Genomic DNA, 26,677 nt, shown 5'->3' with positions numbered 1-26,677 from the left:
GCGTTAGAGTTCTGGTTATACGTTAGACTATCAGCGAGGGACGTGCGAGAGAGAGAGAGAGTCAGAGAACTCTTTCTAGCGGGGTCAGTGACAATACAGAGGCAGACACACTGCACAGCACTTTCTACGCTACGGCAGGCAGTTGTACGGAAGAGAGGTGTAAAGTGCAGAGTATGTGGGGATATGGGTATGTACATTGATCTGGTGCTGGGTCTATAGATGATAGGGTGGTCTAGTGTAGTCTAGTCTAGTCTAGTCTAGGCAACAGGAGGTCTGCGCACCACCGGGTATATTCTAGCTGAGCTTTTGCAAGGGAGGCTAGCTACCTGCCATTGCGTGGTAGTGCTAGCGCTAGCGCTAGCGCTGTGGGGATAGGGTGATCCCCGTCTCGTTTTTTCCTTTCTTTGTTCGCTTTCACTCATCTTCCTCCTGCAACCACTTCATGATCATCTTCATTCCCCTTCCATCCTTCATGAGCAACTCCCCATGCGCCGCCTTCCAATCCACGACCATTCCACCCCTCTCCCTCTTGCCCTCTGCGCTAGTCACTTCTTCCTTGACTCCATATTCGAGCAAGTATTCCCTCGTCTCTTGACAATTGAGGATCACGTCCTGCCCTGCTAGGAAGAAGCGAGTGTGTTGCGGAGAGGTCAAGTTGGGAATCTCATCTTCGGGCCAGAGGATGTTGGAGGACCAATCAAAGTACCTCGATAGAGTGTTAGCAGTCCCAATTTCTCTTCCGACAAAGAATCGCAAGAGACGCTTGATGGAATTGTCTGCTTTGAAGTAGAGGAAGTTCCCGCAGACGTCGGGGATGAAGAGTCGGAAGGGGATGGGGTCTACGAAGCAAGAGCGGGCGATGCGATTGCCGAGGGACTTGAGGAGCCAGGCGTGAACAATTGTGCCCATGGAGTGGCTTAGCACTTGCACATCGCCGTCGAAGCGGAGAGTCTTCATTGCCTTGCGGAGACAGATGATCATCTCGTGGTGTCCAATCGGCTTGAGGAAGTGCGGGGAAAAGATGTTCTGGGAGATGTGAGGCTGGATGGGTATCATGATGGGGTGTGTCTCGGAGAGAGCGGACCCGGCGAGCTCGTCGATCAGAGCGTGGTATTGAGCCAAGCCGATGCCGAGACCGTGTAGGAAAATCGTGGGGCGGTATCTGCCCTTGCTGGCGGGGTCAGCCGCCTTCTCAGGCGACCAGGATGATGGGATGCTGACGAGGTAGGACAACCTGCCTGAGGTTCGAAGCTCAAAGCCTTTGTGACGAGTGGCACGATAGAGCGTGAAGCGAGACAAGCTCTGAGTGATGCAGTAGACCAAGAAAGGCCTGGCCTCCACGACAACGGGGCTAGAGGAGAGGGTGGGGAGTGCTGTTTAGCATTAGTGAACTCGTCTGGGCAAGATAGGTGGGCGCTACGACTACTCACTCAATGGTCAACCTCATGCTACCAGTCAACGGCTGATCTTTCGAGCCCCCTTCTCCGTCCAATTCTTCCTCCGGGCCGGGTTCACCATCCCTCTTCAGCGGGTATCTTTGCCCTTGTCTAGCTTCGAGCATCCTCCTTGCTTTACGGAGGAAGTCTAGTCTCGTACCGCCTTCGGCATTGGACCATTCTCCAGGCTCGGCGTAGACTTTGCGCAAGTTGGGGTCCTCTTCATCCGCCTCGTCAGCAGCAGTGCCATGAGTCTCATTTGCGATCTGGGGAAGCTCGTCGCCTGCCCGAGCCTTCTTGGAGATGTCAGAGTGCTCCGCCTCAATGTCCTCTAGATGCGAATTGAAGAGACTCCAGGCCAGCCAGTGACTGACGTCCCTCCTTGTGATATGCTTGTGAGATTCCTTCTTGTATTGTGGGTCGAGGTGGAACCACTTTGCCTGCTCCCTTTGAAATTTGCGAGCTCTCGGGTCGTCGGGGGTAAGAGCATTGGCTTTGAACCATGGCTCGGGGTCGTCTCCATCGGACCCATTGTTGGCCTGAGTCGCTTTCGAGTGGCTCTTCTCGTTGCCTTCCGGTCTGGTACCCTCCAGCTTTGAATTTGTGGCTTCTTTGATGTTGTCTTGCTCTACCTGCTGCCTGTGCGTCTCGTCCGCCTTGACCAAGTTGTCAAGTCCTAGTCCGCTCTTGAGTGCTCGTGCAAAGACTTTGCGTAGGAAACGGCGGCTGTAGATGGGCTGAGGGCCAGGACCTTGTACCTTCCTTACTAGATAGGCGTGGTACAGCGAGAAGACGACTTCGATGACAGACCAAGGGAACCAGACGTACCTGGCCATGAGCCTGAGCCATTTGGTCCTGAGAGCCGAGGGCAGCGTGGCAACAACGGTAGAGCTGGGTATGAAGAGGTAAGCAGCAAGATAGAGCCAACACACCACCGGCAGCGACCGGATGCTCAGGATTGCTAGGCGTACAAAGGTATCGGAGTAATCGAATGGGATGAGTGAGCCATTGCCCGACTTGAAGGCGGGCAGGCGTAGGGGAGAGTGTGCCATGGTGGCCAAGACGGTGCAAAAGTTGTGGTGCGTTCCGCACACGAGGCAGAGGATTAGCTACTATGCAATGAAGTGAAGCAACGAATGTGGGTAGAGTAGCGATTCTGGACTAGGGGAGCGAGATATGGAGGGAAGGAAAGGATGTTGGGGCGAGAAATGATGTCTAAACACACGAAGCTTGGCCTGGAATTGACATCATTTCCCGCTTTCCGTTCGCCCAGGCTTCCTTTCCGTGTGTGAAAGTCAGCCTAGCGCTCTGACGGCCCAGGCAGGCGGTACAGACAAAGGGAATGGTGCTAGTGACGGTAGACTTTATGACACATGACATAAATGTGAGATACCAACCTGGTACATGAATGAGCTTCCGGAATGCTGTGTCTCTTCACATGCAGGTATCTCTTCTTTACCGAGGGAAAGGAAGTACTTGTAGCAGTGGTGATAGCTACCGTAATTCTCGAGTCGCCAACAAGACTGTGCCGCCTCTTGACGCCTTACAACAACACAAGGAGACTCAAAGGAAAAGATCCCGCCGAACGCTAGTCCAACTAATGTGCTGCGCTGCTTGCTATATCGGCCTTGATCGTGTCCAACATGCCTAAGATAGTGGGTCGCCAAGTCTCCAAGATCCAACGCAGTACTCTTCGTAGGAGCAACTGTAACTACATCATCCTCGTCGGTGTGTCCACGTTACCGCCCCACACTCTAACGAGATATATATCCAGTTCATTGATGAAGATACCCGCCGTCCGAAGGTTGATTCGGCGGTAGTCAGCGATCCTCACATGGTGGCTTGAAGTAGAAGAGCTACTGGAGAGGTGACTGGATCCGCAACTGGAGCCACGACTAGAACATTGACTGGAGGCGCAAGAAGGCTCTGGTAGATCATCATTTTCACACAAGGAAGTCATGGAGTCACCACCGCAATCGGAAAAGGTGATGGGCCGACAATACTTCTCCCAGGCACGGCTGAAATGGGCCGAGCGCATGCCCCTGGAAAGGGTTCCGTTCCGATCTCGACGGGTCGGCGCCTGTGCCTGTAGCCTTGAATCTCTCGGACGTCATTGCACGGAGGCACGCGCATTGGGTTCCTCGCCCTCGTGCTGGGCGCCCATCGATCATCTCCCACGCCGGGCAGTGGGGCTCTTCCTTTCTGCCCAGCTTCGGTACCTTCTTGATAGTCTACTCACAACTCACCACCAACACCTCTCCCAACACCCTCAAACACTTCATTCACAATGGTCCTCTACACTGAAGGCGATGTCGTTGAGTGTGAGTATACAGTCTGCGCAAGCTCCGTCTGCCCTCTGCCCACGGCTATCTCCGAGAGATCTTGACAGATTGGGGGGATGTTCGAGATCCTCATCTTCGACAAGCCTCATACCTTCGGGCCATGGACAGCGCAACGAGATCAGGGGCTCAGCCAGAAAAGAACTCCATAAGGGCTTGTCCTCCTCCGTAGACTCTCCGCGATCATGCGACGCTACCCGATGAAGTGCTGGCAGCATCGAAAGAGGCCGCAGACTATGCACAAGATCACGTTCAATGCAGCAATCATTGTGCACAAGCGCTGACTTGCCTTTTCCTCTCTGACCTACAGTCCGACCCTTTGGAGGTGATGTCCAGACTGGCAAGATCGACAAGATCGAGACCAAGACCGGTGGACACGTGAGTCGAGCTTCATTGATCCAAGGCGTCAATTCTCCATGTGGCATGATTGCTCACGCATCCCCCTCACCTCTGCCTTGCATTCACAGGTCGACATCTTCTACCACATCAACGGCGAGAAGTACATCTCTGCTCAGTTGATCGGCAGGGTTCAGAAATAGGTCGTGGCGGAGGAGGTGCGGCCGGTCAAGCGACTGAAGCGCATCTGAGCGTCAGCGTCGGAACAATAGACGAATAAATAGGCTTGGCGATGGAATGTCTCCATCAAGGATAGTTGTCTCCTTCTATACACAAATGGTGTCAGACCCTCTGCGAACAAACAAGTGTGAAGAAAGGTTCAGAGTCCAGCTCCTTGTTGCGGGGTCGCTTGACTTGCCTTAGCCCGTGTGTCCGAGATCGATTGATATCTGCCCTGGAGCCATTACATGCTATCGTATCTTCAGACCAGCACTCCTTGTGTGCATCTCCAAGCTCTTTGCTCGGTCTAATGGTCGTGCAAGTGTGGCATTGTTTTCGATGCTCCCCCTCACCTGGCCGTCCTTTGCCTGCCGAGGGCCCGCACGCGCATGGACACTTTTTGGGCAAAGGACGGACAGGAAGGATTGGTCCTTGCGACAGTCACGCCTGTTCATGCTCCTCGAGTCTTCTCAGATAACTCGCAGAGTCGCCTTCTCTCCCCTTCACTCGCTGTGATGATGGACATCTTCTCGTCCAGTCGGCAAGATGCTGCCTCTAGCTCTGCTTCGGCGCCAGCCCCTGCACCTCTCCTACCCATCATCTTCTGCGGTCCAGGATCCAACCTCTACCCCCTTTGTGACCCTTCTTCCTCCTCCTCGTCATCAACAACAGAATCACTTCCCAAGGCGATTCTTCCCGTCGCTAACCGACCTCTGATAGCATACCCTCTGCAGCATCTGGCCTCTGCTGGCTTCAAGCGGGTACTCGTCGTCGCCCCTTCCACTCAACATCGGGCGATTGAGGTAGCTCTCAAAGGCCTTAGGCTGCAAGTGCCCCATGTCAGTGAAGGCAAGGCGACGGGCGGCGCCAAGGACAACAGCAAAGGCGGTGCGAATATGACTGATGAGACAAACATTGCTGTTGTTGATGGACTGTCCGCGGCTGTGACAAGCAAGGCCGCCGCTGCGCCTTCGGGGCCAAGTGCAGCGATGCGAGTAGAGCTCATCCCCCTGGGCCCATACGATGTGAAGGGGGCTGGTGAGATCAAGGGGGATGCAGGGCAGGATGGCAGTGATCAATTGGAGTTCAGAAGAGTGGCAAGACCCGGCACAGCGGAACTGCTACGATGGCTCGCCCACATTGGGAAGCTTGAGGTAAGTATAAGGGGAACGGCCGAGTCGTCGGATTTTGCTCAATCTTTTGCTGACCATGGTCGTACCTATCTCCATTGTTTCAGTCCGACCCTCTGGTACTCCCAGTAGACTTCATAGCCCCTTCGCTGCCAATATCGTCCTTCCTGCTGTCCTACTACTCTGCAAGCAACCCTGCACCGCCTACTGTCATCAGCCTCCTCTATGAGCGCGGGGCGGGAGAGTCTGTAGGCAGAGAGAGGGAGAAGGAAGCACCTCCACGAACGCTCGCTGCATACTCTCACGCTTCCCCCGCCACCTCGAGCTGCTCATCCTCGAGCTCATCCTCCTTATCAGACGGCCTCTCCACCCACTCCCTACTACTCCTGTCCGAGCTACCCTCTGGCTCGACGCTGGATGTGCGCCTTTCTCTACTCAAGGCACACCCGCGGACCCGCTTCAGCACCAATCTGCTGGACTCGCACATCTATATCCTCCGGAGAGATCAGATCGTGCCCTTGCTCAATGCTAGGAAGGACTTCACAAGTCTTCGAGAGCACGTCGTGCCCTTTGTAGCCAAAGCAGGCTGGCAGACTGGCTTGATCGACAAGGTCGGATGGGGTCAGCTCATGCGAGAGGAGGCAAAGAAGAAGCACGGCCGGTCGGGGTACGACGAGGTGGAAGAAGGTCTGGGCGATGTTTCGATAGGAGGGGAAGCGGGTGGGCTGATGCAATTGGCCTTTCAGAGGAGTTCACTTGCGCTGCCAACGGCATCGCCTACCCGGCCAGAGCACGATGCGATTCGGGCTGTGACGGTCGTCGCTCGTCTCGAAGACGAGACTGCCTCTGCCTCTGCCGCGCCAGTGCCAGAGCAGCCGTCAAAGGGAGGCAAGCGACAGGACGGGCCCGGCGCTTCCAAGGGCGGTAGTGTTCCTCAAGAGCCTGCCGTAGTGGAGCGCTTCTTCGCTCGAGCCAACACCCTCCCTACTTACCTGGAGAGCAATCGCTTCTTGCTGCGATCTCTGTTCACAATTGGCCAATCTCTCGTCGCGGCCGGTGGCGGCGCGAGGGGGACGCTACCTTTTCCTCTACCAGCTGTGCTGCCCAGCACTAGTACAACGGCGGCGGCTAGCACTAGTGCCGGCCTCTCCGCCGGACCCACCACCCACGAAATCTCCCCATCCGCACAAGTTTCTCCAGATACCTTGATTCCTCTTCTGGCTACCACTGGTACAGACGAAGATCCACGCGCCCTGCTGACCATCTCCGACCGAGCCTCCCTCAAGCGCTCCCTCCTCGCTGTCAATGTGCACCTATCGCGCAACGCCAAAGTCTCTGGCTCCATCCTGATGGAGGGCTGCTCCATCGGCGAGGGTGCCAAGCTGGACAATTGCATCGTGGGACCTGGGGCGCGCGTGGGAGATGGGTGCAACCTGAAGGATGTGGATCTGGGACCGGGGGCAAAGGTCAGTGGGAAGAAGGATGTCAAGGGAGAGAAGATTGCAAAGGGCGAGCAAGGAGAGGATGATGAGGAGAGTGGAGATGAAGGTAGCGAGGATGAAGATTGAGAGGTCTTGTATGTACCTTGGAGAGTGCGGGTGTCAGATGACGATCATGACATAGAGAGATACCAACAGGAATCTGTGTATAGTACTGATAGCGGCTGTTCGCCCACAATAGGTTGCTCGTACCCAGACTACGGTATGTGCTCAGATGAAGGCGATTGAAGCGAACAAGGAGAACAGAGGGATACTAGTATACACACGAACCAAGTAGGGGTTTGAGTTGCAATCAAAGCTTCGACTCTGGGAGCGAAGGAGGTACGTAATCGGAGATGTGCTTGGAGCGCACCTTTGCCAACTCCTCCTCGCTCACGGGTCTCACTTCGCTAGCGAGATCATACCCAAAGCGGTCCTTGTTGTGTCCGCCTTCCTTGTAGAAGGGAGGCTTGGTCAGAATGAAACTTGCTGCGCTTCCACCCAGGCCGACATTGTTAGACAGAGCGTACTTGACCTCCCTATCCTTGACCTGAATCGCTCCTGCCTCGCCACGCACTTGCAGAGAGAGGTACACTACGGCGGACACACCAGTTGCGCCCAAGGGATGTCCCTTGGATTCTAGTCCACCAGAAGGGTTGATGACCCACTTGCCGCCATAGGTGTTGTCACCGGCTTCGACGATTTTGTGAGCGTCGCCTTCAGCGCAGAGGCCGAGAGCAGGGTAGAGGATGAGCTCGTTGGCGGCAAAGCAGTCGTGGAGCTCGATGACTTGGATGTCCTTGGGACCTACACCGGCTTGCTGGTATGCCTTCTGAGCAGCTCGACGACTCATGTCTGCGCCTGCGAGCTCGATGCGGGACTTGTCCTCGTACAGACGCGGAGAGTCGGTAGCGATACCCATACCGGCGAGTTCAACGGCGCGATCCTCCAGCTTGTTCGCCTTGACAAAGTCTTCAGAGGCAACGATGACGGCAGCACCACCGTCCGAGGTAGGGCTGCACATGGGCAGCGTCAGCTCGCGGGTGATCTTCCTCGCCTTTGACACTTCCTCTGCAGAAGGAGAGGCTCGGAATTGAGAGTAAGGGTTGTTGACCGAGTGCTTGTGGTTTTTGGCAGAGATCTGCGCAATGTGGTCCCACGTAGCTCCGTAGCGCTCGCAGTATTCCTGTCCAGCAGCCCCGAAGATTCGAGCGGCAAAGGGGCCAAAGTCGTCCACCTCGTACTCCTTGTCGCCTTCGATCTCGAAGAGTTGGCTCATAGTACCTTCCATCGGGGGAGCACGGTCGTTCCAGGCTGAGCCCAACGAGCCGGCAGCCATCTTCTCAAAGCCCAAGGCGAGGGCACACTCTACCTGGCCAGACATGATGGCATTGGCAGCAATGGCAACGGCGGAAGAGCCAGTTGAGCAGTTGTTGTTGACGTTCACTGCGAGAGAACGGTGCGAGCAAGGTATTAGAAAGGTCAGTACCAAAGATAGGGACAGAGGACTGAGGGGAGGAGCGCCTGCCTTGCGGCATGCTGCGAATCCTCCCGGGGGGAGCTGCGCTTGCACTGCACCAAAGACACTCCTCATCAGAACCAGGGGAGCCCGAATACTCACGAACGGGGATCTGTGTGAGTCCCAATTGATAGAGGACTCGTTGTCCACATGTAGAATCGCCATAGCAGTACCCAACAGCTGCAGTCTCGACGTGGTCATAAGTTATGCCCGCATCAATGAGGGCCTGCGAGGTCATGCATTCTTCGAGTCAGCGCTCTATCCATCCTACTCGAAGACTGATCTGAAACAGCTTCAAGCTTGGGCTGCTCTCTTCTCTCTTTGCTTACCTTGACGGTAGCCTCAAGTCCGAGCTCGGGGTAGTCCCTCTCTCCTCGAGGCTTGTCGAACTTGGTCATGCCCACCCCGACGATGTAAGCTTTGCGTGGAGTATAAGGCATCTTGGCTGGCTGAAGGGTGTGTAAGGTGACGAAGTGAATGCGATGTTGAGGTCGGCAAGTCAGGGAGATGGAGCAGCGACTGGCAACCTCGACTAAATACTGAGCAGTCAAAGGTCCGGAGGTAAGCAAGCCTTCAATTGAGCGAGCGAGGTCCTGGCCTCTGCCCAGAAGCGCCGTTACCGCTACCTCGCTCGTTGGGCGCCACTTCCGTTGCCGGTCAGTCCGCTGAAACTGGGGAAGCCGGGCCGGGCCACGCGAGAGTGCGGGGTCGCGTCTCCACTCCGCTCGCCTGTCAATCGGGGAGAACGTCGAGGCGGTGGGCAAAGGCAAGTGTGGGTAGGTATCGGGATGGATTATATAGACGTGGAAGAGAGGGGAGTATAGACAGAACAGCAGGAGATACTGAAGTGAGCCAAAGCAATGGCGTTGTGGAAACAGGACAAGGAGCTGATCGTCTCCTCAGCTGTGAGACTGGCACTGCAACGTGCACATGTATGGCATCTTCAGCTTGCCTTCCCTCCTGTAGCACTGCTGCTACCAGCAAAGAGCCGCCAAAACGGCTTGATGATGATGACGGCAATGCAAAGCGCGCAGAGGAGAATTAGGAACAGCATACACTGTCCCTTTCCCGTCCTCTTCTGCGTCGCACTAGCCGTATTCAGCTCCTGCACAGCAGCGCGGATGTCGTGGCCCATGTTCTCGATGTTGTAATCTATCCGGTCGACGAGAGTACCTTGTGTGATGACGAGGGACTGTAAATCCTGAAACAGCTGGGACAGCTCGACGATGGACGTGGCGATGTGGTCGATGTCCTTGTTCCTCTGTTGAATCTCGGCATCTTGGTCGGTAGCGTTCTCTGATTCGATCAGCAGCTGGGTTTGGGCTTGCTGATCCCCGCCACGGAGCTGCGCCTTGGACATCTCCAGGTCCTCTCTCGCCGCAAGCTCCTCGTCTCGTAGAGCAGCAGATCCCCCGGACGCTCCCTGGCTACTGCCCTGCCGACTCAGACCGAGCTCGCCCAGGACCTCACGATGCCTAACGTCTTGACCCTTCAGCCTCTGCATGTAGTTGCTTTGCTTCTTGCGGAATAGCCCAGAGGTGGACTGGATACGCTGTGCCAGGGCCGTCTGCACATTCTGTGCCATCGATATCTCATGAGTGGACGCCTTGCCAGACCGGATCAACGTTTGCGTGGAGGCTGCAAGAGAGGCAATAAGCTTTGAGCAGCGGCGGAACTCCTTTGAGGTGTGAGAGTGAGTTTGGAGCGAGATGAGTCGTGAGCGATCATGTACCCCCGGGCCGCTACGCCTATTTCTCGTCCCGACGTAGGCTCACCTTAGTGATCTCCCCTCCCAGCATCTCAATTTCTCGCTCCTCTTTCGTCCGATCCACAAATCCAGGTAGCAGATTCTTTGCGTGAAGCCGATCCAGTTGAGTGATCTTTGGCTGCAGCTCATTGAGTATCCCGTCCACCTCATCCGAGACGTCCACCCACCTGGGCGGTAGCGAAGGTATGTCAATGGCGTGGGAATCCCGCAGTGGCTGAGATTGCCTCAGGAGAGCCGCCGTGTCCCTCTCGTCCTCCTCTTCTCCGTCCTCGTGTAGCTCTCCCGAGGCATCAAAGTACGCTCCGCCCTTCTGTCTCTTCTTCCCCCCGGCTCCTCCCTTGCCTCCTCGCAGACGATCGAGGCTCGTCTGCCTCGCCTTGCCCTTGCCTTTGCCGCCTAGAGCGCCCAAAGGATCATCGTTGCCGGTCAAAGAAGGAAAAGAGGTCGTCGAGCGAGCTGTCGACCTCGGCACGGAGTCTCGGTAGGAGAGGAAGAGGAGGGTACGTGATCTGGTCACTCCAATCAGGGGAGGCAGAGAGGAGGATGCGCCTGACCCGCCGCCATCTGACCCGCCATCGTAAGGCCCGTGTGGTGGAGGAGTGGCTCCGCGAGACAACGCATTGAAAGGGTGTTGCGGATGATGCGATGACGAGGATGAGGCAGACCAGAATTGAGAAGGGGTAGAGGAGCCAGACATGGTCGTGGGCAGTTGCTAGTCGTGAGGCCAGCTCGACTACAGCAGCGACTAGCAATAGCGGCTCAAGCAAGAGCTACCTGAGCGTCGTGAAGAGTCAGGTAGGCTCACAATGAGCGGGGCAGGGTATCAAGATGCAATGAAAGCAGGAGAAGCAGCTGTGCGAGGTATGCAGTTGGAAAGGCAACCTGGCCTCTTGGCGGCGATTTTGACTCTCCACTCAGCGCCGCCGCTGGCCAGTGCATACGCCTCGCTTCGCACACACGACGTGGGCTCACGGCAGGCCTCAGGCACATTGGTGAGAGCACCCTGCGACTAGGAATCAAATGGTCGCAGCAACTAACGCAAAAGTAGTCTCTAGCTGCACAGGAAAGGCAGTCTCCAGTGGTAGCGGCCAGGCGAACACTGGCGAGGAGGCACATCAGCAAGAGCAGCAGGCAGCGACACAACGCGAGGTACCTCATGAAGCCTCTGCAATAATTCAGTATATACACATTGGAGGGAACATGCCTAGCAGGAGAAATCAAAGCGACGACTGCTGACGTGGATTTGACAGCCAGACTGTCGCTAGACCTCTATAATGACAAGAAAGGTATGTGTGCCGATCACTTGCCCGAGTAGCTGCCTTGCTCCCTCAAACACCCAACAACCTCAGCAACATCTGGGGCTCAATCCTCCCGAATTGCGTTCCTTCGCCAAGGCGCATTGTTGACGTCATTGGCGGGTGTATCCACAGAGTCACTGTCGCTGGATCTCGACTCGACGTTGTGAGGGGCAGGGACAGCCTGAAGAGGTCATGAACACAAGACAGGATGAGGGTAGGTAAGCAAAGCGTTACGAGCTGCGAGTAGTTGCCCAGCAGACTCACCTTGGCAGTCATTGCTACAAGCATCAGCACCAGCAAAGCAGCAGCAATGCTTCGGATCGGTAATGTTGCCATCTGTGAGAAGGCAGCCCAGACGAGGTATTCAGTACACTGTCGACGACAACACAGGCTGTCTAACAGGGCCCCTTCATCTTCGAATGTCACTCACATTGGTAAGCAAGCACAGGTGCAGTGAAGAAGAAGCTCCAGAGGGCAGGCTCTAGGCAATATGAGGACTGACGTAGAGTACTTTTGGGAGCCGGAGCGAATACGGCTTCGAGAGGGTTAGGCTCGGGCAGGTGGAGAGGTGTTCAAGGGCTGGCTGGGAGGTAGTGAAGGCTAGATACCAAGTGGAACCAGATAAAAGGTGGGGGGGAGAGGTGCGCCGGCATTATGTAGGGGCGGCGGTGGAGCGGCTGCTCCAGGGCACTGATTGGTCCTCCTCCGAGGAAGGCCTTCGTGACCGCACTCCCAGGAACTCGATTGCGGCGGCGGGGCCGCGGAGGCAAGGGCCAAGCAGGCCCGAGTCTCCTCGCCGAGGAGCTACTGCAGCCGACAGTGTGCCCAGGCCCCCGAGTTGCTAGCAAAGTCACCACGGCGGGTCTGGGCAGTGTGGCATTCGGCATAGGAGGTAGCTGACGGCAATTGAGCCACATACGGCAAGGGCGCCGGGTCTCCCTCGAAGCAAAGAACGATCATTTACTTTAAGCCCAGGCACAAATCGCACCGCATTGCCCCGCTACGCCCCTGCGTTGCTCATGTAGTGGGCGCCCTTCGCCCTAGGAGATTGGCCCGCGGTGCCTACCGCCCTCTAGCTATCCGTTCATTGGTTGGCCACGGAAGCCGGAGTCCGTGTTTCATCGAAGATCCGAGAAGCGCCGAGCGGTGACTAGGATCGAGCACGACGAGATAGATGACTTCCAGATGCTCTGTGATGCTCTCTGAATTCGCTTGAGCGGTCGAGAGAACATTCTTTTGATGCTAGTCAAGACGATATGATGGCGGAATTCCGATTCTCGTCCTCGGCCCGTCTGGGAAAGACCGGTCGCAACGTATCGGGACTATGCCATACGCTGGCTTTCCTTCTGAAGCCTTGGCGAAATGAGATTCGGGCACCAACAATCTTGCCATTCAGAGTCTCCGAACCTAGTGCTGTGACCGCCGTCGTACGCGCCCTTCATGATCATGCTCGCGTGCGACATGACGGGGCGCGATGCATCTCGTTGAGCTATTTCTGAAATGAGGAACCTCAGGTATACCACGGTGTCGCTCAAAGTCGTTGATTGCGAGCCTACTGCTTGGGTACGCTCGGGAAGTTGAGCTCCTTGGCTCGACGCAGGGCAGTCTTCTTGTTGTAAGAGTCGACCCTCATTGCGTAGAAGGACCGATGCAGAGTGTACTCTTCATGACCCTTGGGGACAGCCACAGAAGGAGCTGGTGCAGGACTCCCTGATCGACTAGGTGAAGCAGACTTGTCTGATGTCGCAGCAGTAGCCGAGGAGATCGAAGAGGCAAGGTACGACAGCCAGCCTTGCGAATCTTCCTTCTTGTCCTTGCTGTCCTTGTCATCTTTGCCGTCCACCTTCTCCTTCTCCTTCTCCTTCTTCTCCTTCTTCGCCTTTTGTCTTTCCTCCCACTCCCGTTTGACCTTGTCAATGTCCTCTTGCGCGACCTTTTCGGGCAACCTTACACCCCCTGATGCGCCTGTAGCTGCGCTGTCTTTCTGAATCAAGGTAGCGAAGTGTCTATCTGTCAAGTGGGATGCGCAGACGTAGAAGAAGTCTTCCGCTGCAGCCGAGTTTGACACAAGGACGATGGGCGACGGACGAGAGCAAACGAAGCAGCTCTTCGGTGAAGAAGTGAGACGGCGAATGTAGTGATTGGACAGTCGCACGGGTGGAGGTCCAGAGGCAACAGATGGGCTGAGGCGGGGTGGAGAGAGAGCGGCTTGGCGAGGAGCCTCGTTTGGCAATGGTGGGGGCGGCGGTCCGTTGGGCAACGACATGTTGGAGGTGGAGCGGAGAAGCCAGCTCAGGAGTACGACGTGGGTACAAAGGGAAGCGTGAGCGGGTAGCCTTCCTTGTCTGTCTGGCTCGGGGCAGGTGATACGGAAGTGGCTCTGATGGCTGCCTCGGCCAAGAGACGCGCGCGTTGAGCGGAGCGTCCCCTCCTCCAGCTCAATTCCATGGGCGGTGGTGATGCTTTCCACACCATCAGATCATATCGCAACTCATCACACTGGTCATCCTCTACTGCGCCGCTCATTCCGCTTAGTACCCACGGCCATCTAAGACACAACGAACGGCACAGCTTCGAGCTCCTCACCGTTTCCAGCTCAGAGCGGAAGAGCGACGAAGAGGCAAGTCGCCAAGAGCAGTCTCACCAGAGCATCCGTCGGCACTGCCTCAATCACTTGTCCACTTGTTCGCCCGTGACTGAACGAAAGTGCTCGAACCTGGATCCCTGTCTCCACACATAGAAGTGAAGGAGGTTCCAAAGAGCGCAAGACGAGTTTGCTTGCCTAGAAGTTGAGCACTACTATTCGAACGGCCCCACCGTTACCATATCGTCCCGTCACAATGGAGGTACGTAGGGACATCGTGGGAGGGAAACCGCCTCCCAAAGACATGCTCACCCCTTATCTCCGGCCGCAAACGCCTTACTTCTCTTCACAGGCCATTCTTGACTTCAACCAAGACCTTGACCTCGGTCTGCTCGACCGAGTCGTCTCTGCGATGTACACTGGATCTGGTCAGGACGTAAGTGGCGATACGGCGTCTGGTGGCAGACGCGATGCCAACGATGTCAAAGCTCGGCGATACTGACTTTGCTTCTACTTTCCTCGACCCTGTAGCAAAAGATGGCTCAGCAGGTACTGGCTCAATTCCAGGAGCATCCGGACGCATGGCAGCGTGTCCCTGCCATCCTGCAACAGTCTTCCAACGCACAGACTAAATTTATCGCTCTCCAGATCCTCGACAAGCTCATTTCCACAAGGTGGAAGGTCTTGCCACAGGACCAGCAGCAGGGCATTCGCAACTTCATCGTCGAGATGATCATCCAAGCATCGTCAGAGGAGTCCACTCTGCGACGTGAGAAGACGTACATCAACAAGCTCAACACCACTCTGATCCAGGTCCTCAAGCAGGAGTGGCCTCACAAATGGCCCAGCTTCATCACAGACATCGTGTCCTCCAGCAGGACATCACTTTCCATTTGTGAGAACAACATGGTCATCCTCCGACTATTGTCAGAAGAGATCTTCGACTATTCAGCGGAGCAAATGACTCAGGCCAAGACGAAGAACCTCAAGAACCAGATGTGTGGAGAGTTTGCAGAGGTCTTCCAGCTCTGTTCGGAGGTTCTTGAGAAGGCTCAGAAGCCTTCGCTTATCAAGGCGACCCTCGAGACATTACTGCGCTTCCTGAATTGGATCCCGTTGGGCTACATCTTCGAGACACCGGTCATTGACCATCTGATCAACCGGTTCCTGGAAGTTCCCGACTTCCGCAACGTCACTTTGAAGTGTCTGTCCGAGATCGCTGGCTTGAGCGTGGGACCAGAGTACGACCAGAAGTTTGTTGTGCTGTTCAACATGGTCATGACCTCTGTCAACCGCATGATCCCGCCAAGCACGAGCATCGCAGCGGCCTACGACACATCTTCCGATTCCGATCAGGAGCTCGTCCTCAACCTGGCATTGTTCTTGAGCAACTTCCTCAATCAGCACTTGCCCCTCGTCGAGAATGAGCAGAACAAGGACGTTCTGCTCAATGCTCATCTGTACCTAATCAAAGTTTCACAAGTGCCGGAAAGAGAAGTCTTCAAGATTTGTCTGGAGTACTGGTCTAAGCTGGTCACTGGCCTGTACGAAGAGCTCAAGTCGATACCGATCGCTGGAATGGATCCTCTTCTCGGCCTCAACCTAGGCAATGGACATACGGCAGGGAACGGCGGACCTAATCTGCGGAAGAATATCTATGCTGAAATCCTGAGCAATCTTAGACTCGTCATGATCGAGAGGATGGTCAAGCCAGAGGAGGTTCTCATTGTGGAGAACGATGAGGGAGAGATTGTGCGAGAGTTCATGAAAGAGAGTGACACAATTGTCCTCTATAAGGGCATGAGAGAGGTCCTAGTCTACCTGACGCACTTGGACGTCAACGACACGGAGCAAATCATGACTGACAAGCTTTCAAGACAAGTAGATGGTTCAGAATGGTCATGGAACAACCTCAATACCCTCTGCTGGGCTATCGGTTCGATTTCAGGTGCCATGAGTGAAGAGACAGAAAAGCGTTTCTTGGTCACAGTGATCAAGGACCTGCTCGGTCTCTGTGAAATGAAGAGGGGCAAAGACAACAAAGCCGTCGTCGCTTCGAATATCATGTACATCGTCGGTCAGTACCCGCGTTTCCTAAAAGCGCACTGGAAGTTCCTCAAGACCGTCGTCAACAAGAACTTCGAATTCATGCACGAGACCCACGAGGGAGTGCAGGACATGGCCTGCGATACCTTTATCAAGATCGCACAGAAGTGTCGCCGACACTTTGTCATGCAACAGTCGGGAGAGCAGGAGCCATTTATTGACGAGATTCTGAGGACATTGCACAGGATCACAGTGGACCTGTCACCTCAGCAGGTTCATACTTTCTACGAGGCAGTGGGCTATATGATTGCTGCGCAGCCTAGCAAACAGACTCAAGAGCGCCTGATCATGAAGCTGATGGAGCTGCCAAACTCTGCGTGGGATTCTTTGATGGCTCAAGCCCACTCGAATGTAGACGTACTTGGCAACGCAGAGAACATCAAGATTCTCGCAAATGTCCTCAAGACGAACGTGTCCGCTTGCACCTCGATTGGCTCCTTCTTCATGCCCCAGATTGCTCGCATTTACCTGGACATGTTGGCGCTGTACAGGACTGTCAGCGGATTGATCAGCGCAAAGGTCGAGTCTGATGGCGAGATTGCGACCAAGACGCCCCTTGTGCGTGGTCTCCGTACCATCAAGAAGGACGTGTTGCGCTTGGTGGAGACGTATGTAAAGCGAGCGGACGATCTGGAGACGGTCAATCGGGAGCTCATCCCGTCGCTTCTCGAGGCCATCTTGGGAGATTACTCTCGCAACGTCCCTGCCGCTCGAGATGCCGAGGTCCTCAACGTCGTTGCAACAATCACTACGCGCTTAGGCCGACTGCTGACGGACAAGGTCGCGCCGATCCTTGACGCAGTCTTTACGCCTACCCTTGACATGATCAAGATGGATCATCTGAACTTCCCCGAGCACCGGGTTGCGTTCTACAAGATGCTGAGGGCTGTGAACCTCAACTGCTTCCCGGCTCTGTTGGAGCTTCCACCGCCGCAGTTCAAGCTCTACATCGATGCCGTCATGTGGGCCATCAAGCACACGATGATCTCGGTGTCGGACACTGGTTTGAGCATTCTGTTTGAGCTGCTCAGCAACCTGAGTGCGCAAGACTCGCAGGTCCTCGACTCCTTTGCTCAGAATTACCTTCTGAATATCACACAGGACCTATTGGCTACGATCACCGATGCCGATCACAAGAGTGGCTTCAAGACGCAGTCTGCCCTTCTCGCACGAATGTTTGAGCTGGTGGAGACTGGCAAGATCACTGCTCCCTTGTGGAACGTCAATGAGATCAGTGACCCGTCTATGAGCAACCCCTTGTTCATGAGGCAACACGTCAGCTCTCTTCTCAAGAATGCCTTCCCCAATGTCACCCCTGGGTACGTGGACAACTTTACGAATGGTCTGCTGCAGCAGTCGAGCGACCTGAATGCCTACAAGGTGCTGCTGCGTGACTTCCTGATCACCAGCCGCGAGGCCTCGGACGGTAGCAGTGCAGAGACGGACAACCAGGACCTCTTCCAAGAGGATCGGGAGGCGGAGGCTGCTAGGAAGAGGGAAGAGGAGCAGGAGAGGGCCAAAGCCGTGCCCGGACTGATCAAGCCGGCGGACATCGACGAAGAGTTGTGACTGGAAGATGAAGGGCCCCTGTTGGTGGGCCGGGGCAGTGGGGCGGCAAGGGAGGATACGCTGTGGGAAGATCTCCTCGGCTGACCTGGCGAGATGCCGGGAGTGCGACCAGCCCGTGTAGGCCGCTCTGTGCCCTGTTGGGTAGTTTTTGTTTCCATGTACGTGCGTTGGTGTGCTCTTCGTACTGTTCCAAGCAAGCAACCCTCTCCCCTCGTCTTCTTTGCCATGCGTGGCCTGCCGTCTGCTGTGTATCGGAGTATTCTTGTCTGCGGGGATGCTTCTGTTGGCCCGAGCGCGTGCGAGTGTTCTTTTTTGTGATGGGCCAAGGCTGGGAGCATCTGCCCGGGCCTGGAGGAGCCAAAGGGCCGGGCCCTGCCTGCCTGCACGCACACAGACACACGTAGGGACACAGGCACACACCACACCACACCACCACACCTCGGCTGCTGCCCTGCCTGCCCTTTGCTCCCACAACCACTGGAGCCATCACATTACATTGCATCCTCGCCATCCACTCATTCAGTCTGCACGCTGCTGCGCCTATCAGCCAATACCAGCAACAGCTCACAACCCTTCGACTGGTGTCGATTGGGTTCTTTGAGAGCTGCCCCACCCTGCGTCTCCAGCCCCTATACCAGCCGAAGCCATCAGACCCTCTTCGCGCCAACCAAAGACCACAGAGCAATCTCCACAGAAGGCAGCCAGAGGCGCTATCAGGTACGGTCTCACCTCAGCCATCCAGTCATACCTCACCTCCAGTCCGCCAGCCTTACCCCACCACTCAGTCACACCTGTCATGGCCTTCTTCAAGTCTCTTCGCAAAGGCAGAAAGTCCAGCTTCTCCTCCGAGGCAGGCCTCAACAATTCCCCCAATGGCAATGCAGGAAAGACCAGCCGATCTGGGCGAGGCGATGATGATGCAGCGAGCATGATGGCAGGTCCCACCAGTGCTACCAGCTCGCCTCAGCAGGCTAGACTGGGCCAGGGCGCAAGCAGAGGGGTCGTTGGTAGCCCGATCCAGGAAGATGGGCCCGCTGGCATCAGCGGTCTGGGCCCGGCCTCTCCTACTCTCAGTCCAGGAGGTGAGAACAAGGGCAGGGGCGGTAGAGGCTTCTTCACTAGGTCCAACAGCAAGCGGGATACCCTGGTCCTTCCCCAGCGAACACTCTCCTATGGACAGTCCGCCGCAGGGTCCGCCAGCGACCACGGCACGCCTGCCTCTCCTCCCTTCGAGACTGCCCCCGTATTGTCACCTTCCTCTAATGCGATCGCTGAGGCTACTGCTGAAGCTGCAAACCAACCCCCTGGAGGGGCAAGGCCGTCTGATCTCTTCGCTGGAAAGGGACTGGCCTGGGGTGAGGTGGACCTCTCGCCCAATGGGACGACTGTGGCCAAGACTCCCCAGCAGACTGATGATCTGTCCAATTTTCTCAAGGCGTGAGTAGCTTCTCTGATGAGAGCTATAATCATGTCTGAATGCTCACACTGCCTCTTCCTACAGTCGTCGTCAATGGGTCCCTACATTCGTTACCGGTGGAAAGCAGCAAGAAGACATCAAGCCAGTCTCGAAGCCAGATGACATAACGTTCTCCAATTTGCCTTCGGCTGGCAACGTCATGAGTCTCAGTGTGAGTACCAATTCTGTTGCTCACTGACAAATAACAAGGAATGCCAGCTCAGAATGTCCACCTCTTCCTCCCCTACAGGACCTCGATGCATCTCACAAGCGCAAGCAGCACCTTCTAGGCAGTGACTTCGAGACGACAGCTCTGATCGCTGCTTCGGAGAATCTAGCAACTTCCATGAGTGGGCTCGGCGTCTCACCCAGCACCAGCCGCTCTGCTTCTTCACCGCCCATCACGAGCTCGCCAGTAAAGCCTACCCCGATCGGAACTTCCCTCTTCGCGCCCTCGTCAAGTCATGGCAGGTCCAGCCCCGCAAGAAAGGCAGTACCGTCGCCCATCGCCGCCGAATCTACGCAGAACGTGCCGGCCGCCAACGCTGGTCAACTTTCTTCCTCAGGCAGCTCAGCCAAGCTCGTCACTTCTAACGGCAACAGTCATGACGCAGTGACCATGACCAACGGGACCAGCGAAGCAAATGCAAGCGGTGACGGTCCAAGTGCTCCTGCTGCTGAAGAAGAAACAACCTCAGCAGCGGCGCCGCCCGTAGTGCAGCAAGAAGCCTCCCATGTCGGGCCTACTGCAACATCAGTACCTCAGGATACGAGCAAGGCTGAAGAGAAGCCAGTATCACAGATGACCGCTGTGCAAGAGACTGTAGCATCTCATGACGGTAATGCCAGCGCAAGTGATCAAGCGAAAGTCGAGGCCGACGCTGCGCAGCCAGAAGTCCCTGGAGTGCCCGAGCCACTTTCTCAAGCAGAGGTGGCCTCCAGTGACGGAGCTAGTGGAGCGGCTGCTCCTGCCTTGACCTTCACTGGCGGCTATGGTTCGAGTTCAGCAGAGCATAGCAGCAAGCCTGATGGGCCGCACGAGGAGGCTGCCTCAACCTCAGAAGTTGCTGCTGCCCCCATGAGTTGAGAGTATATAGCAAGGATTGAAAGAGTCAAGTTGGAGACGGACATTTAGTATTGCGGCGATTCTTTCTTCCTGACTGTCACGACATAGCCGACCATCGTCACTATCGAAGATGGCCATCAAAAGCCGAGGGTTGAGAGGTGCCCGGAGAGAAAGAGAGCAGAAAGAGATGTTTCTTTAATCAGTCTAAATCTTCTTTCACTCTTCACTCATAGAGACTCCAAATACCCCGTCTCCTTGCCGCCTGATTGTGGTGGAAGTGCTCGTCTGTGCCCCGATTCTTGCCGCTGGCCTGGCAAGAAGAAGACGGCGTCATTTACAAAGGCTCTCCTTTCCGCGATAAGCGCTCAGCGACCAATGCTCTCCTCCGACCCTGCCGGTTGCTTGTCTCGCCGGCGTTGTGGAGGAAGGATCGAGTGCAGGGCGGGGCAAAGGGCGGAGTTTCCCCCCGTGGCCTTGTGTCTGAGTCATGATCCCCGCGAAGAGTCAGTCGCAGTGCAATCGCCGTCAGAGGCTTTTCAACGAGTTGCATCGTCACTTAGACGGAGAGACTGAGACTGAGAGAGCAAGATCGAGATTAGCGAGCATCAGCATCAGCATCAGCACCAAGCAAGGGCCACCCAGATCGCACATCGCTTGCACTCCCAGCCTTGATGATGTTCACTATCAGCACATCCCGCAATCTTGCACGACTTCGTATCTCTACTGGTCCCTCTCCCTCGTCTTCCTCGTCCTCGTCCTCCTCCCACTGTTTATCTCCTCGCAACATCTCTACTACTGTTCCATCCTCTACTCTGTCCCGCTCGCTTACACATCGCACAATCGCCTCATCTACGATCATCCCTACTTCTTCCTCCTCGTCGGTTCTTCGCCAACTTCGTTCTTCCACTCCCTCTACTCCCCTGACTCTGGCCTCCACACGCGGAATGGCTTCCTCTTCCTCGAGCTCCTATCAAAAGGTGCTCACAAAGTCCAGCATCAACCCCCATGTCCTGAATGTAGAGTACGCGGTGCGTGGTGCTCTTTCCAACAAGGCTAATGACTATGCAGGGATCATTGCCGAGGGCAAGCAAAAAGAAAAGGGTCTCCCATTCGATTCGGTAGTGACGGCGAATATTGGTAATCCTCAGCAACAACCCTTTTTGGCGCAGAAGCCCCTCACCTTTTGGAGACAGGTGGCCGCTTTAACAGAGTACCCTGCGCTGCTAGACGAGGAAGCGCTTCGTTCGCACTTCCCGCAAGATGCTCAAGATCGGGCGAAAGCAATCTTGGAAGACGTGGGTAGCGTGGGTGCCTATTCGCACTCAAAGGGAGCGGCTTCTATTCGCAAGCACATCAAGGAGTACATCGAAGAGCGCGATGGCCATCCCTCGGACGCGGAAATGATCTACCTCACCTCGGGCGCCTCGGGTGGAGTGGCGTTGCTGATGAGTGTGCTCATCTCGGGACCCGAGGTAGGGGTGATGATCCCTATCCCGCAGTATCCCCTCTACTCTGCTACTCTCTCCTTTTACAATGCCACGCCTGTGCGCTATCAATTGGACGCAAACGACGATTGGTCCGTAGATGTCAAAGCCATGGGAGAGGCGGTGGACGAGGCACGGAGCAAAGGCACCGATGTGCGAGCGTGCGTAATCATCAATCCTGGAAACCCTACCGGGTCGTGTCTAAGTGTGGAGAATATCCAAGACATTGTCCGTATGGCCCACGAGAAGAGTCTAGTCCTCTTTGCCGACGAGGTGTACCAGACGAACATCTTCCAACCCTCTACTCGGCCCTTTGTCTCTTTCAAGAAGGTCCTCAAGGACTTTGGCAAGAGCGAAAAGGAAGAGGAGCGTAGCATTGCAACAGACGTGGAGCTCGTCTCCTTTCACTCTATTTCAAAGGGCGTTTCGGGAGAGTGTGGAAGGCGAGGTGGTTACTTTGAGCTCTGCAACATCTCACCAGAGGTAGAGTCCGAAGTGTACAAGATGGCTTCGGTCAACCTCTGTCCCTCTCTACAGGGGCAGATTGGTGTAGACCTCTTGGTGCGTCCACCCAAGGAGGGTGAACCATCCTACGAGGTGTACACAAAGGAAGTGGGAGCAATTCACGATACGCTCAAGAGTCGCTCCGTATCCATCCGAGAGGCCTTTAATGCTCTCCCTGGCGTAGAATGCAACGAAGCTCAAGGAGCCCTCTATCTTTTCCCCCAAATCACACTCCCTTCAAAGGCAGTACGCGAAGCAGAAGAAGCCGGTCAAAAGCTAGACCTATGGTACTGCTTTAGACTTTTAGACGCAACTGGAATTTGTTGTGTTCCTGGAAGTGGATTTGGAAAGGAAGTCACCACATCCTCTGGAGAATCAGGACGAGGGGACAAGGATCGATTTTGGTTTAGGACGACGATTCTTGCTAAAGAGACGGATGCGTTTGTGAAGCGATTTGAAAAGTTTCATAGGGAGCTGATGAAGAAGTACGAGTGAGGGAGGGAGAGAACAAAGCGGGTCATGCCAGCCTACCTGTTCGCACAGGGAGGCAGACCTCCTGCCTGCACTGCCATTTAGGGATCTTGCAATTGCCATTTTTCATCTAGACGAATCATCCGACTGCTGATCTGCTTCGTTCGTATCTTGATTTGAAGCCTGTATTTCGCAAAGAAGAATTTATGCGATGTATTTGTGTAGTAGACATTATCGGTGAGGAGGCTGATGGGAGTACAACCAAGTAGAGGAGAGGTGGGAGATGGCCAGGAAAGGGCCAGTCTTAGCAATCACGCACACAGGCTGCGATGCTACGACCAGTCCTTTGCAATCTGCAAGGGAGATTTCGGTCAAGAGGTGTAAGTGGTGCGGTGGTATGGTCAGCAAGACCATTACTCCAACATAGTCTTCCCGCACCCTTATCTCACCTTGAAGGCCCACGTCCAGTCTGCGTAGACGGCTCCATCGTCGTCGACCACTCTGCAGTCATGGCGAGCAAAGTGTACATTCAGCTGGTCAGTGGCTCAATCCTCGCTACCCCATTTCCCGTTCCTCTGACTCACCTGCTCCTCACGACATTGGTCCCACTGCGGGCGAGCATCCCGCTAGGCGCCTCTTCCTGTACGAACTTCTTCTCATACGGCTCGTTACGAGGACCATAGGAGCCGATCATCTCCTCGAGCTTGTCCACTGAGCCAAGAAGGAGGGTGAACGACTATGGTCAGGGCCGGCCTCTTCTGCTGTGGCGTTCTTGGTCTCGCGACTCACCTGTCACACCTGCCCGCTTAACGACGTGTAGATACTTGAGACCCGAGAGGACATCAGACCCCACCCTAGCGTCATTGTAGGAAGGAGGTAGTGTCAGCAGGACCACCCTTCTCTCTACCAGAGAGCTTACATGACATCTGCCGTGCCCCTACTCACGAGAAGCTGATCGACACGCTATATTCCACTCCCTCCTTGATGGTGATTGGGTTCTTCTTGAGTGCTTCGAGCTTGTCCTTTGACTGCTCGAGGTTGATGCCAACTCGTCCGCCAGGGGCGGTATCGGAGATGAGGGCTAGCGAGTGGAGGGTCAGCTGAAGGATGAAGAGAAGGACAGTGTAGAGACCTTGAGCTCGGTACGGCAATAGTCACAGAGCGGCTCTCGCCCGATGCTCACCTTTGGCTTGGAGGGATCAGCTCCCCCACTTGCTCCGATGCCCAAGCTTGCCTTCCATCTCTGCCAGCGAGCGAAGGGGGGTTGGTCAATGATATAGCTCTGCTGATCGTCGGCTCTGTGCTTCAACCTTGTAGCTCTTGCACTCACTGCGAGTGACTCGTCATTGGCGTCGAGCTGTGTGTACTCGTCGAGAGTCTTCTTCTCTCCGACCTTGTATCCCTCTGTGGTGGAGGGCTTGAGCTCGTCATCTGCCACTGAGGCGTCTTGTGAGTGTGACATTGCAAAGGAGGGTCTAGGAAGATGGGAGTCTGAGAATGCTAGGGGTCGTCTGTGATTGTGATGTGGTTCTGACGGAAGCAGCAGGATGAGGGGCGGCAGCGTCTTGCAGGCGAGGTGAGGTGCAGTGAGGGCGAGTGACAGGAGTGCAATGTGTCCAGGGGAACAAGGCGCGCGTGTCGCGGCTGGGGTGATCGCTCCTGTGCTGCATTGGTCTGTGCACCGGAGTGCAACACTCCCTCGGAGCACGCCAACGAACAAAGGAACAACGGGTGTGGCCACCCAAGTTCTTAACACACCGCGGGGAGCAGACCAGGAGGATATCGAGTCGGGCCGTCACATACTTCAGTGTGGGCAACACGATGTAACCTCCCAGCTCTCTTCGAGTGGTAGGCAGTGCAGAGCAACGAGTGGCATGGGGGCCTCATCCTCTGTCGAGGGAGCAAAGGGCGGCAGCTTATTATCGCCGTCGTCCGCCTTCGTCGGGTGCCTGTTCCTTTGCTCAGGCACAGCTGCAGACCAGCTTCTTTCACTCTACGAAGATCACTCAGCTCGTTTCATTGTGTACCTGTCGTCCCTGCAAAGCATCGTAGGTACCGTCGTATCGGCAGACCTCCCTTTGACTGCATTGAGCATGACGAGCCTGCCTGACAAGCTTCCAGAGCAAGAGCGGAAGCGGTGCCAGCTGTGTCGAGGTCTGTGCAGCTTCCGGGATTCCAACGCTTCCTATGCTTTACGGGCAGCCAAGGCGCGGGTCAAAAGTGCAGCCGGCTCGGCACGCGCTTGGCGGCTAAATTTGCCGCGTTTCTATGTCCGGACGCATCAGGGCCCGGAACCAAGCTCTCGGATCCGCGCCACATCGTTTGTCCCGAACGCGCGCAGATTCGGTTTCCTTCGCCTCCCCATCTCGTCTCCCCTCACCAGCAGTGGTAAAGCCCTCGCGTGACCAGCTGTTCAGTCTGCTGCGGGAGCTCACCTACGACCTTCACCTGGATTCCATCAAGCCGAGACAACGTTCAGAGATCAACTCGATCCATTGAAGTCCTACTGATCTCTCGCTTTCCGACACAAGACGCGCATTGACATCCATCTAGCTCGCGAGGGACATCTCGCTAGGGGTAGCATCCGCAGGCATGCCGCAAGAGGGTGAAGCAATGCCTGCGGCAGGGGAGACCACAACCAATCCTCCAAGTCAGGAACTTGGGAATGTCAGCTCAGCTGCCCAAGCTAGTACCACGTCGGCTGCATCAGCGCAGCCGACCGCCTCTGCACCCAGTGCCACTATCGAGACTTTGGAGGGGCCATCCGCAGCCGGCAATGTAGCCGAAGGTACTCCACCCTCGAGCGAGCCGGGAGTTCAGCCCAAAGAGATTGCTAAGCTTGCAGTCGAGCCAACCAAGCCGCTTGAGACAAGCCCATCTATCGTTGGGCAAGAAGTGGCCGCGAGCGGGAGTGCAGACCATCCGGATGCACCACCGCAGCCCGACTCCGCTGGGACGGCAGATGCGGCTCCATCAGCCCCCTCTTCCAACTTCGACCTGTCTGCTTTTGGCGAGAACAGCCTCGAAGCCATCGCTGCCGCGCAGATAGCAGCTGGTTTGGGCGACTTCGACTTCAGCAGCGGCGCCGCAGATGATAACCCTCAGGCGGACGCAACAACGGCGGGCGCCAACAATGGTCAGAGCACAGCAGCGCCAGAGGCCGCCAGCGGAGATGGTCAAGGACCCACTGCAGCCAACAGGAAGCCTGGACAGCCCCAGGCGGAGCTACTAGATGAGTTCATTAGCTCAGCCGACGCCACTCAGGGCTCCGGCAACACCACGACCTCTGCCGCAGGAGCTCAATCTACGACCACCCCAGCCACCAGCGCACCTCCCTTGAGCTTTCAAAAAGCATTTTCTACATTCACCGACAATCCTCAAACAGCTACCGCGACCACCGCTTTCAACAAGGGCGCCCCAGCCGCAGCAGAAGGAGCGCTGAAGGGACCGGCATTAGGGGAGACCTCGAAGCCAAGCGGCCCTGCCCCGACATCTGCTTCCCCTGCAGTCGGCACCAGCACGGCAGTCAACGGCTCGACTACCGTCCCTGCCGCAGCCGCAACGTCGGGAGCGGCCTCTTCCCGTCCACAGCCCCTTGCGACGCAGACTCCGTCCGGCAGCTCTTCTCCCTCTGTCCGTCCTCCCGCGGCGAATGCGAACGGAATTGCTGCGCGACCTCTGACAAATGGTACAGCTCCACGTCCGATGCCACCTTATGGTCCGGGCAGGCCTCCGCCGCCACGCCCGGGACCACCAGGTTCGCAGTACACCCCCGGCGGTGGCCCGGGCGGCCGGCCTCCACCTTCTGTCGGAGGAAGACCTCCAGCCCCAGCTTTGCCGGCTTCTGCTCTGTTCTCTCAAGGACCGCCTGGGATGCCGAGCTTTGCGGCTCTGTTGGGATCATTGGGCCCTCA

General features: G+C 56.0%; 10 protein-coding genes across 10 annotated transcripts; 5 read left to right on the top strand and 5 right to left on the bottom strand.

Annotated features, from left to right (window-relative positions):
• Positions 1–149: 149 nt before the first annotated feature.
• On the bottom strand, positions 150–2,638 carry BCV69DRAFT_265444 (hypothetical protein). The gene is made up of 2 exons (XM_025490782.1): positions 1,431–2,638; positions 150–1,351 (listed from the first exon to the last, which is right to left on the bottom strand). Exons 1-2 carry the CDS (start codon positions 2,486–2,488, stop codon positions 415–417), a joined length of 1,995 nt encoding a protein of 664 aa, XP_025351181.1. The 5' UTR covers positions 2,489–2,638; the 3' UTR covers positions 150–414.
• A 1,085-nt stretch (positions 2,639–3,723) lies between these two features.
• Positions 3,724–4,314, top strand: BCV69DRAFT_296323 (hypothetical protein; the record flags this gene model as incomplete). Its single annotated transcript, XM_025493998.1, has 3 exons — positions 3,724–3,757; positions 4,086–4,153; positions 4,243–4,314. The coding sequence occupies 3 exons, from the start codon at positions 3,724–3,726 to the stop codon at positions 4,312–4,314; spliced, it is 174 nt and encodes a 57-aa protein (XP_025351180.1).
• Positions 4,315–4,774: 460 nt separating this feature from the next.
• On the top strand, positions 4,775–7,367 carry BCV69DRAFT_279924 (hypothetical protein). The gene is made up of 2 exons (XM_025491420.1): positions 4,775–5,484; positions 5,568–7,367. Exons 1-2 carry the CDS (start codon positions 4,846–4,848, stop codon positions 7,026–7,028), a joined length of 2,100 nt encoding a protein of 699 aa, XP_025351179.1. The 5' UTR covers positions 4,775–4,845; the 3' UTR covers positions 7,029–7,367.
• BCV69DRAFT_17238 (putative sterol carrier protein) lies at positions 7,075–9,094 on the bottom strand. Its single transcript, XM_025489504.1, has 3 exons — positions 8,787–9,094; positions 8,560–8,683; positions 7,075–8,384 (listed from the first exon to the last, which is right to left on the bottom strand). The coding sequence occupies exons 1-3, from the start codon at positions 8,895–8,897 to the stop codon at positions 7,252–7,254; spliced, it is 1,368 nt and encodes a 455-aa protein (XP_025351178.1). The 5' UTR covers positions 8,898–9,094; the 3' UTR covers positions 7,075–7,251.
• A 306-nt stretch (positions 9,095–9,400) lies between these two features.
• Positions 9,401–10,922, bottom strand: BCV69DRAFT_286097 (t-SNARE; the record flags this gene model as incomplete). Its single annotated transcript, XM_025493512.1, has 2 exons — positions 9,401–10,135; positions 10,233–10,922. 2 exons carry the CDS (start codon positions 10,920–10,922, stop codon positions 9,401–9,403), a joined length of 1,425 nt encoding a protein of 474 aa, XP_025351177.1.
• Positions 10,923–13,075: 2,153 nt separating this feature from the next.
• On the bottom strand, positions 13,076–13,789 carry BCV69DRAFT_243241 (DUF1742-domain-containing protein; the record flags this gene model as incomplete). Its single annotated transcript, XM_025490058.1, has 1 exon — positions 13,076–13,789. The coding sequence occupies one exon, from the start codon at positions 13,787–13,789 to the stop codon at positions 13,076–13,078; it is 714 nt and encodes a 237-aa protein (XP_025351176.1).
• A 207-nt stretch (positions 13,790–13,996) lies between these two features.
• BCV69DRAFT_279920 (putative CRM1-nuclear export factor, exportin) lies at positions 13,997–17,998 on the top strand. The gene is made up of 3 exons (XM_025491419.1): positions 13,997–14,369; positions 14,460–14,543; positions 14,639–17,998. The coding sequence occupies exons 1-3, from the start codon at positions 14,364–14,366 to the stop codon at positions 17,780–17,782; spliced, it is 3,234 nt and encodes a 1,077-aa protein (XP_025351175.1). The 5' UTR covers positions 13,997–14,363; the 3' UTR covers positions 17,783–17,998.
• Positions 17,999–18,207: 209 nt separating this feature from the next.
• Positions 18,208–20,700, top strand: BCV69DRAFT_309866 (hypothetical protein). The gene is made up of 3 exons (XM_025494749.1): positions 18,208–19,219; positions 19,284–19,410; positions 19,489–20,700. Exons 1-3 carry the CDS (start codon positions 18,579–18,581, stop codon positions 20,323–20,325), a joined length of 1,605 nt encoding a protein of 534 aa, XP_025351174.1. The 5' UTR covers positions 18,208–18,578; the 3' UTR covers positions 20,326–20,700.
• Positions 20,701–20,800: 100 nt separating this feature from the next.
• BCV69DRAFT_279918 (PLP-dependent transferase) lies at positions 20,801–22,990 on the top strand. The gene has a single exon (XM_025491418.1). The coding sequence runs from the start codon at positions 20,976–20,978 to the stop codon at positions 22,785–22,787; it is 1,812 nt and encodes a 603-aa protein (XP_025351173.1). The 5' UTR covers positions 20,801–20,975; the 3' UTR covers positions 22,788–22,990.
• Positions 22,991–23,081: 91 nt separating this feature from the next.
• On the bottom strand, positions 23,082–24,414 carry BCV69DRAFT_265427 (putative rho GDP dissociation inhibitor). The gene is made up of 6 exons (XM_025490781.1): positions 24,094–24,414; positions 23,947–24,006; positions 23,709–23,863; positions 23,553–23,617; positions 23,348–23,474; positions 23,082–23,264 (listed from the first exon to the last, which is right to left on the bottom strand). The coding sequence occupies exons 1-6, from the start codon at positions 24,223–24,225 to the stop codon at positions 23,204–23,206; spliced, it is 600 nt and encodes a 199-aa protein (XP_025351172.1). The 5' UTR covers positions 24,226–24,414; the 3' UTR covers positions 23,082–23,203.
• Positions 24,415–26,677: the final 2,263 nt, after the last annotated feature.

This window comes from Pseudomicrostroma glucosiphilum, assembly GCF_003144135.1.
Source record: "Pseudomicrostroma glucosiphilum strain MCA 4718 unplaced genomic scaffold BCV69scaffold_1, whole genome shotgun sequence".
In the NCBI taxonomy this organism is placed as follows: domain Eukaryota; kingdom Fungi; phylum Basidiomycota; class Exobasidiomycetes; order Microstromatales; family Microstromataceae; genus Microstroma; species Microstroma glucosiphilum.
The sequence above is the reverse complement of the archived record's forward strand: the minus strand, read 5'-3'. Positions and strand labels throughout refer to the sequence as shown.

Bases quoted from the DNA above. Each gene is read 5' to 3' on its own strand.
- BCV69DRAFT_265444 (XM_025490782.1), bottom strand. From the start codon at position 2,488: ATGGCACACTCTCCCCTACGCCTGCCCGCCTTCAAGTCGGGCAATGGC. The intron at 1,352-1,430 runs GTGAGTAGTCGT...CCTCTCCTCTAG, and splicing joins AGCATGAGGTTGACCATTGA to CCCCGTTGTCGTGGAGGCCA.
- BCV69DRAFT_279924 (XM_025491420.1), top strand. From the start codon at position 4,846: ATGATGGACATCTTCTCGTCCAGTCGGCAAGATGCTGCCTCTAGCTCT. The intron at 5,485-5,567 runs GTAAGTATAAGG...CCATTGTTTCAG, and splicing joins CCCACATTGGGAAGCTTGAG to TCCGACCCTCTGGTACTCCC.
- BCV69DRAFT_17238 (XM_025489504.1), bottom strand. From the start codon at position 8,897: ATGCCTTATACTCCACGCAAAGCTTACATCGTCGGGGTGGGCATGACC. The intron at 8,684-8,786 runs GTAAGCAAAGAG...ATGACCTCGCAG, and splicing joins GACTTGAGGCTACCGTCAAG to GCCCTCATTGATGCGGGCAT. The intron at 8,385-8,559 runs GTGAGTATTCGG...GTTCTCTCGCAG, and splicing joins ACTCACACAGATCCCCGTTC to TGAACGTCAACAACAACTGC.
- BCV69DRAFT_279920 (XM_025491419.1), top strand. The intron at 14,544-14,638 runs GTAAGTGGCGAT...TCGACCCTGTAG, and splicing joins ACACTGGATCTGGTCAGGAC to CAAAAGATGGCTCAGCAGGT.
- BCV69DRAFT_309866 (XM_025494749.1), top strand. From the start codon at position 18,579: ATGGCCTTCTTCAAGTCTCTTCGCAAAGGCAGAAAGTCCAGCTTCTCC. The intron at 19,220-19,283 runs GTGAGTAGCTTC...CTCTTCCTACAG, and splicing joins CTGTCCAATTTTCTCAAGGC to TCGTCGTCAATGGGTCCCTA. The intron at 19,411-19,488 runs GTGAGTACCAAT...CCTCCCCTACAG, and splicing joins GCAACGTCATGAGTCTCAGT to GACCTCGATGCATCTCACAA.
- BCV69DRAFT_279918 (XM_025491418.1), top strand. From the start codon at position 20,976: ATGATGTTCACTATCAGCACATCCCGCAATCTTGCACGACTTCGTATC.
- BCV69DRAFT_265427 (XM_025490781.1), bottom strand. From the start codon at position 24,225: ATGTCACACTCACAAGACGCCTCAGTGGCAGATGACGAGCTCAAGCCC. The intron at 23,864-23,946 runs GTGAGCATCGGG...TTCATCCTTCAG, and splicing joins CTGATCCCTCCAAGCCAAAG to CTGACCCTCCACTCGCTAGC. The intron at 23,618-23,708 runs GTGAGTAGGGGC...CAATGACGCTAG, and splicing joins AGCGTGTCGATCAGCTTCTC to GGTGGGGTCTGATGTCCTCT.